This window comes from Grampus griseus, assembly GCF_964374135.1.
Source record: "Grampus griseus genome assembly, chromosome: 1".
NCBI lineage: Eukaryota > Metazoa > Chordata > Mammalia > Artiodactyla > Delphinidae > Grampus > Grampus griseus.
In genome coordinates, this window is record NC_139017.1 from 52,224,326 (window position 1) to 52,233,648 (window position 9,323).

Genomic DNA, 9,323 nt, shown 5'->3' on the forward strand with positions numbered 1-9,323 from the left:
AGACAGGATTTCTGAAAATGAGCCTGGCCCCTCCGCCTGTCCACATGTCCACAAACCTCACTGGACAGGTGTCTCATCAGACCTCCAGTCCTGTAGCCTTAGCCCCACCTGTAATTACAATAACTTCTGGGCTCATGCTGCAGAAATGGGGCACATGGCTAGAATCATACCCCCCAGATGGGTGGAGCAGGAAATAAGCAAAAGGTACAAAGAACACAGAACTAGGCAATGGAATGGGGAAGGCCACATAGTCAGTGGCAGTGTTCACACCAGATCTTATTAAAAATCGGAGACTTTTCCTTTACATCAGGTTTGCCTCCTAGTATCAATTATTATAGGGTTACAGAGCTGAATAAGACACCACCCTTGTGCTCCAAGGTTCATAATTAAGCAACCTTAGGAGTTCAGGAAGAGGTTGCATGAAAATGAATGTTAAAATGCCTCAGAGTTCACATAAAACAAATATGTTATGAGATACACTGCGGTTGACAAAGGTAATATTTTAAGTGTACCAGGCTTAAACATAAATCAACTATCAAGGTCTACTTCTAACTTACGAGGTTGAATCAGGAAATCACTACAAAATTAATCAGCTCCAAGGATTTTGGTCACAGTCTTCTCCTCTTCAAAAATGAGCACAGGGAACTCTACCTAATAAACTGTGGTAACCTAAATGGGAGGGAAGTCCAAAAGGGAGGGGCTATCTGTATGTGTATGGCTGATTCCTTTAGTTGTGCAGTGGAGGCTAACACAACATTGTAAAGCAACCATACTCCAATAAAAATTAATTTTAAAAAATGATTGATGCCTCTGTATCACCTAAAACAGCAGTCCCCAACCATTTTGGCACCAGGGACCGGTTTTGTGGAAGACAGTTTTTCCACGGATCAGGGCAGGGGATGGTTTGGGGATGATTCAAGCGCATTACATTTATTGTGCACTTTATTTCTATTATTATTACACTGTAATATATACTGAAATAATTATACAACTCACCATAATGCAGAATCAGTGGGAGCCCTGCACTTGTTTTCCTGCAACTAGATGGTCCCATCTGGGGGTGTTGGGAGACAGTGACACCTGAAGTGTGCTGCTTATGTCCGGTCTACTTCGTAAGATGCAGTTTAATTGTCACTTGCCACTCACTGATAGGGTTTTGAGATGAGTCTGCAGGAAATTGATTTATTATGGTCTCTGGGCAGTCAGACCTCTCTGCTAATGATAATCGGTATTTGCAGCCACTCCCCAGTGCTAGCATCATCGCCTCAGCTCCACCTCAGATCATCAGGCATTAGATTCTCATAAGCAGCGCGCAACCTAGATCCCTCGCTGCACAGTTCACAGTAGGGTTCGCGCTCCTATGAGAATCTAATGATCTGACAGGAGGCGGAACTCAGGCGGTAATGTGAGCAATGGGGAGTGGCTGTAAATACAGATGAAACTTCTCTGGCTCCCTGCTCACCTCTTGCTGTGCAGCCCGGTTCCTAACAGGCCACAGACTGGTACCAGTCTGTGGCCTGGGGGTGGGGGACACCTGACCTAAAAGGCAGTCTGCAGGCTGGCACTGGTCCTTCTATCCCTTACTGCACTCAGCACAATGGCTGACACAGCACATTCAAATTCAGTGAACTTGGCAAAAGTCACAAAAAGGAGAGCTCTGAATCTCTGCCCAATTCCTCTTTTTCCAGGCCTAATGAATATGTTTCCCAGCTCGTCTTCCCTTTACCCACTCACAACTTAATTTAATTAAATAGTTCTTAAATATCTACTGTACATACTAAGCTTGAAGCTGGATCTATAAAAATGAATAGACTACAGAGTCTGTAGAGGACAGGAGATCCTTTAATTTCCTGACCAAAATGACAAACTTAATTTTATTAGTAACCTTATTAATAAAAGCTTACTCACCTGGTCCCTTGCCAGGCTCCCCACCCAGCCCCCCATGAAGGTTAGTATCTCTTCCACCTCAGGCTGATCCAACCCAGCTTTGAATCACATCACTTCCTGTTTCTTCTGAGTCTGGCTCCATCAGTTATTCTCCCTCAGATGTTTTTATCCTCTCCTTTTCTATTGGATTCTTCCCTTGAGCACTTAGATATTTTAAGTCACTGTCCTTTTTTAAATAAAACTCTTAAAATGTCCTTAAACCCCTCATTCCCTCCCAGAACTACCCTATTTCTCCTCCCATTTGGAGCCAAGTTTCAGGAAAGAGTTATCTATGTAAGTTCCTCCTACTTACATTTCCTCACCTTCCATTCACTTCCATTCCATCTCCGTTAGCAGGGGAAGTGGCACCAGGGAAACAAGGTAAAGAGAGAGTTTCAAGAAGGGGGAGCATTACATGTCCTAGTAATATCAAGTGGGAAAATAACTGGAAAGAAACCATTGGTCTGGCATCTAAGAGGTCATAGGGCCCCTTTTAGGAGAGTAATTTGATATGATAGAGAATGAAATGTACCAATCACACAGGAAATTGGTAGTGAAGGAAAGGGGAGAAAAGGCAGACAGAGTCAAGGGGAGACTTTTTTTTGAGACCGGATGTTAATTTGAACATAAGTTGTGTTCTGTTTTTTGTTGAGGATTTTTGACGGGGAAGTCTCCATTTAAGGAAAGACTGAAGATAAAGGGAGATCTGAGGAGGAGGCAGAACAAGATGGAATGAATAAAAGATAGAAGGACGAGTCTGGGGAAGATGACAGGTCTTCACCTGGTTGGGGGGAAGGATGAGTGAATTACTGACTAGGGGACCTAACTGGAGGAAGTTCTCTCTTAACGGCCTTTATCAGTTCTGTGAACTATGTTACCATATTTACCATATTTACGATCCCAGAAACCCATTCAGCCTACTTTCCTTAATTAAAAAAGAGGTGAGGAAAAAAAGAGATTTTTTCTCTAAAAATTATAGCTGTTATATACATCACACTGAATAAAACAGAAGAGATGGGAAAGATAGATGCAAAAGAATCAGCCATATACAGTTCCTTTAAATGAGTCTTGGGACCCAGCAAATCATCATTTGCTAAGGCTCATCTGTGCTCATTAAACTAGACCATAAGCTCCAGGAAGGCAGGAGATGTGTCTCTCTTGTCCAGCGTGGCATCCATAGTGCCTAGTTCAATTGAGCACCCACAGCAGGTGTTCAATAATAGTTTGTTAGATGAGTGAATAAAAATGCAAACACTTAGAAGTTTTGTTTAGTTTTTTTTTTAATCACAGTCAAAAACAGCTGGCTTCATGGGCATGAGACCCATGAAATTGCACAGGGCCCCATGCTCAGAGGGGCCCCTAGTTTGGCTTAATGCTTTGCTTTTCTCAATTCTCAATACTATGAATAAGACCTCTACCAATTATCTAGCCAAAATAACAAAAACACACATTTCTATAAAATATCACTAAGTGAATATTTTAGATATATATGAATATCAAATTATCCATAGAGCTTTATCTTTAAAATTGAAAAATATATTTCAGGCTGACCTGAAGTTGTGGATCGTGGTTTTTCTTTCTGAAAATATGCTTCATACTCTCTGTAGACAGTTTTCTTAAAGGAGGTTGCAGAAGTATTCGAACTGGAAATAAAATAAATTTGAAAGGCTTACATGACATCTACTTCGCACATGACAACAAAAGATATCTCTCATGTCCTCAGACTTTTACTAGAAATAACAGTATTTTTAACTGCAGTTTAGAAGCCCAAGGTCTTATAAATACGAACAGTAAGCAAAGTTAATAAAATAATTATTGGTGTCTTCAAGAATATTCTGTTGTGATAACCATTCTTTCACAAATTTAGTCTGCCCTAACCAATCCTGTTACTCAGAATCAATTTTCTAAAATAGAACCCAAGATGATAGTGTGAACCCAAACTTTAGGCTTAGATTTTAAATGATTAAAGACATGACCAAATCCTTTATGAATAAATATGTGAGCTGTTTTTCAACTCATCAATCAAATACAGTCTTATGTGACTGGGGAACATTGTAAAGAACAATTGATTTGGTGGACTCTGTTTCTCGCTGAGAAGTTGAAGATAGCTAATGGAGTCAAGACCCTGAGATTCATATAGGAAACAAACAAATGAAAAAACTAAGTCTCAGAAAGTTTAAGTAACTTGCCCAAGGAGAATCAGTTGATAATGGCAAAGCCAGGATTCAAAAACCATTGTACAGTCATCCCTTGGTATCTGTGGGAGGTTGGTTCAGGATGACCCTGGAGCCAAAATCTGTAGATGTTCAAGTCCCTTATATAAAACAGACTAGTACAGTTATCCCCCTGTATCTGTGGGTTCCATATCCACAGGTACCAAGGGATGACTGTTTTCATGGTTAAAAATTCAGAGAGAGGGCAGCAGGGAGAGTACTGGGATACTTTCCCATCTTTTCCTTCAGTGTCTCTAAAGATGGGCACATGATTCCTATCCTTGTCTTAAACTCAAAGATGAAGGAAAGATAATTAGGGGAAATTTCTTACCAACGTCTAAACCAGTTGCCCATATTGGCTTTGTTATGCTTCCTAATCCAGAGAGTGGCCCCACTATAATTAGGGTGTAACAGAGAGGGATACTAATCACATTTGCCATGATGTCTATGTAGCACAGAAGCTAAGAGAACTGGTTGTAGATTCAGAGTGTCTGGGTTTGAATCCTGTGTCTACCCCTTGTTAACTATATAACCTTGAAAAGTTTATTTAATCAATTTGTGCCTCTGTTTCTATCATTGTGAGCTGGAACTGATAGTAAAATCTCCCTCACAGAACTGTTACAAGTTTTAAATAAGTTAATACCTACAAAAGGTTTAGAGCTGGCACATTGTAAATATTCAATGCATGTTAGCTAGTAGTATTTTAAAAATATAATGAAAATTGGATTTGAGATTTTAGGTTTTCCCGGAGAGCAGAAAAATCTGTAATTATAGTCATTCTCATAATTTTAAAATGTAAGATACAAGAACTGTGTTAATATTTGGAAAGAGAATTAAAGGAGGCATGAGTAAGTATTTTTGGAATGGCTAGCTATTGAAGGTGGTGGGTTCTCAGTCACTGGAAGCATTCAAGTAGAAACTAGACAACTATTTGCTAGGGGTATTGGTGCTTTGGGTGTGGGGAAAAGTAAGAAGTTAAAACATGAAAGTTGAAAATGAATTAAACAACCTCATAGAGTTTTTAGAGCCCAAGAACCCTAGGATTCTGTATGTTAGTTTGTGTCCCTAATGTGAAGGTCCATTTTTATTTATCTGTGGTGGTAATTTTGTGTGTTTAGTTTTATGTACAGTTGAAACGTAGCTCCCGTCCCTAACCTTAGATCTTTAAATACAGGAGTATAGGTGACAGTAAAAAATCTTTACTAAGAAAAATTAGTCTTTTATGTGGAGTAATTTTAATAGAGGTGTGTTTCCTAATATGTTTCCCTGTGTATATTATGTGTGCATACTGAGGTATATTTATTTTAATTTGAACAATTGAATTGCTATTGGAAAATAATTTGTCTGAAAGTTAAAGATGACATGAATTCAAACAATATGCATGATGAATTTTCCATTTATGAGGACTATTTAAGGATGATTTATTCATAATAAAATCATATAAAGCTAGAACACGAGAAAAAATACATATGTATTTTTTTCAATATCTGTTACTATATACATGTGATTGAACATGTTTCCTTAGGGAAATTTTCAAAACCATTCACTTCAGCCCCAGAGCAAGAATGAAAGATATATTTCACCTCTAAAAGGCACTGTCCTGCCAATATTACATGAAATAAGGAAAGATCTTTACTTTGTGCTAAAATACACTTTAGCAAAGGATGGAGTTGTCTATGTTGATTTCTTTATAGTGAGTATCATTAGCTCTAGATGTAGGACAATCTATAACAAGTTCTTAGTTTAAACAGCCAGATACAAGGTTAGACTTTTCACATAAAAGTACTAGAAAGAAATGACATGATTTGAGGTTCAAAAATATGGACAGTTGGTCTGGATTATCACTGTATGGTTTTGACTCAGTAATTGATACCAGAGGAACAACTCTTCCCAGAATTCTGGAAACTCAGCCACAGAGAGGATAGGATGACCAATCATGGCTTCCTATGTGAATTCACCATATGAATCAGGGTTTTGCCCTATGTGATTCTGCCTCCAAAATTCTGCTTGTTATTCTTGTTGTTAATTACAGAAGAAAGAACAAACTCCAAAGCATAAGCACAGTGTGACACAGGAAAGCCAGCAACCAAGTTAGTGTTCTACCCAAGAGCAGGACAATTAATGTTGGAAAGACTGCTACTTCCTTTGGGGTTTCAGTCAGCAGCAGTTCTCTAAGGGTGTGGGTGTGACCTAGATTATCACCTTGAAATACAATATTTTAAATGTATTTAAATGTACAATATTTAAATAAGTCCCTCCATTTTTGTACAAAAAAAAAGGGGGGGACTTCTTATTATTACAAGACCAAGATGCAATGCCCTCCAAAATAACCCAATTACAAAGAAAAGGTTTTGAAAGGGTAATGTTATACACTAAAAGGCTTAAAACATTACAATATCTTCTTGGCAGATTGCTTTGGTTTCGAAACTGTAAAAGAGGAACACATCGTTCACAATTGCTTAAACTGTGATGTTAAGTTACAAAAAAACTTAAGTCACACTAAGAGGTTTACCATGAAAAGAAATAAAAACATAACGAACTGGAAATATTGAGTAGAACCTATGATTTGTTTAATTTCTGTGGAGTCTTATTTTTAACCTTTCAATTAGGAAAAATAGTTTGCAACTCGAATAGAGTTTTATTATTTAACCCCCCTCTAAGTCACATATGCCTTTTAATAGTGACTCTATCAAAATAGCCAGAGTAGACCATATCCCAGGGAGTGATTAAGAATGGGAGAAAAATGAAGTCACACGAAGCAGAAAAAAGGTACAAGAACAACAATGTTGCATTTTTATGAACTGATGATGTTTTGAAAGTCATTTATAAGAAAACAACAAAATTATAGCAGTTGTTATCAAATAACCTGCTTATAATAAAGTATACAGTGTACATCTTTAGTTTTAGAAGATGAAGTTATGTGGACATGGAATAAATAATATGTAGCTAGAAGTTTAATAAAATACTAGACTACTAAAAATCTGGAACAGGAGTGAAGAGGTAGGTACCTGGTGCTTTTGAATCAATCAATATATTAAATCAACTATCAATCATACTAACAAAACTGTATTAACAGCAAACTTGAAACAGCATCTAGCCAAACACTATTTTCTATATCCTCAGAATGATAAACTTGTATTATAGGAGGCAAAATGAGCATCCACCAAGCTTATTTTATTCATTATGCTCTTCTATTAATTGTATTTACCTACATGAAGTAAAAAAAAAAAAAAAAAAGCAATGCAATTGCAAAGGGAATGCTCTCTAAAAGAAATAGATTGTCCTCCCTGGAGAAGCCCACCGGTCGCCATGCCTGCCTTACCTAAGGTATGTGGACTCGGGGCGATAGTTCCAGCTGATGCTCTGAGCAGCCACGTAGAACTGCCTTAGCCGCGCTGCTTCAGCCCCTAGGCTCCCCCAGCCTGCCCAGCTGGAGCCCAGGACCACGAGGACCCAGAGGCAACGGCAAGCTGGGAACATGGTTCCTTTCCTGCCTCTGCTTCAGCCGATTGCGCCCGGCTTGGCCGGGCTTGGCCGCTGTCGGGACTGCAGTGAGCGCCGCGTGGCTGCGGGTGGCAGTGTCCTCCTCCTCTACAGCTCCCCCAGGCGTGGCGGCAGCTGCAGCCCGCGCTGTCCCCACCTCCTGGGGCCTTTCCAGGCTGGGGTTGACTAGGTCACTGCTCCAGATGACAGGAGGTATTAGGGAGAGCAACCAGGTTAGTGACTGTTTTACCACCAGTGGAGAAAGGGCAGCAATCAGCGGCTCTAGCAGGCAGGGCAGTGCTCAGGGATTCATGAGACGGGGCAACACTGTCCCCCCCCCAGCTTCCATCTGCTGACCCCACGGCTCAGTAGCCCCTCATCAGACCCCGCCACCATAAACACTGCCTGGGGCAGAGTTCACACTTACCAGGCGCTCTGCAATTCCCAGGGCAGTGGGACCCAAATCCCTTCACCACACTGCTCTCCTTCTGATCTGAGGAAGAGGGTCCTATGCCCTGTTACTGGGCACAGAAATATTGTATTTTCAGGTGGTGAAGAAGCAAGGGGATGGTCACGTGAATGGGGCCTGCTGGCCTGGCCCACTTTACTGACTTCTACCCATGCACAGTTCTGTCTTTTAAAAAATATGTATGTATATTGAAATATAGTTGATTCAATGTTGTGTTAGTTTCAGGTATACAGCAAAGTGATTCATATATATGAATATATATATACATATATGAATATATATACATATAATTTTTAGATTATTTTCCACTATAGGTTATTATAAAATATTGAGTAGAGTTCCCTGTGCTATACAGTAGGTCCTTGCTGTTTACCTATTTTATATATAGTAGTGTGTATATTTTAATCCCAAACTCCTAATTTATTGCTCCTCCCTTTCCCCTTTGGTAACCATAAGTTTGTTTTCTATGTCTGTGAGTCTATTTCTGTTCTGTAAGTAAGTTCCTTTGTATCATTTTTTTAGATTCCACATATAAGCAATATATGATATTTGTCTTTCTCTGTTGCCCAGTTCTGTCTTGATAAGGGCCTGTGGCCACCTAGGCAGTGACAGAGGAGAGGGCTTAAAGAGCTTCACTGAGAGAATCAGACCAGATTTCAATCCCACTTACTAGCTGCGTTCTCTTGGATACGTTACACAACCTCTCTGGAGCTCAATTCTGACACCTGCAAAACAGGGATGATAATAATAGTTTTTTCAGATCGGGTGGTTGGGAGGATAAAAGAACACTGTGAAGTATATAATTCCTAGCAGTTGGAAAGCACACAGCACGTGTTGATTACTATGATTATATTTTTCCTGCCTCCAGGGCCCTTTATGTATCTCGGAGGATCTTGCTATTTCACGTGGCCTTAAGATATGATTTTGCTATTTATAGAGAATCTGAAAATTATCTTGTCTGAAGCATCATTATGACTTATCCCGGGTCCCCTGAATCTACATGCCTCCAAGCTTCTATGATTTGTCTCAACAGATTCAATAAATTGTAATGTAGCACCTCACATGAGATCTCTATGATGTCTTCAGTCTCCTCAACATAAGGTCTCCGTCTTTGCTTCTTGGCCGATATTATTTGATCAACTCAGACTGTCCACTCCCTAAAGTCCAATCAGAGTTCTATCTCCTTGATTCTGGGCCAACTTGACTTTTCCATTTTATGAATTCCTACCACA

The 9,323-nt window shown here is 39.6% G+C and overlaps 1 protein-coding gene across 1 annotated transcript in view; it reads right to left on the reverse strand.

Annotated features, from left to right (window-relative positions):
- F5 (coagulation factor V) overlaps positions 1-7,673 on the reverse strand; it is an 87,129-nt gene extending 79,456 nt beyond the window's left edge. Inside the window, exons 1-2 of the mRNA XM_082652016.1 lie at positions 7,462-7,673; positions 3,478-3,569 (exon numbers count right to left, since the gene is read on the reverse strand). Coding sequence (XP_082508142.1) covers positions 3,478-3,569; positions 7,462-7,619 — 250 coding nt within the window. The 5' untranslated portion in view covers positions 7,620-7,673. The remainder of the gene's footprint in view (positions 1-3,477; positions 3,570-7,461) is intronic.
- Positions 7,674-9,323: the final 1,650 nt, after the last annotated feature.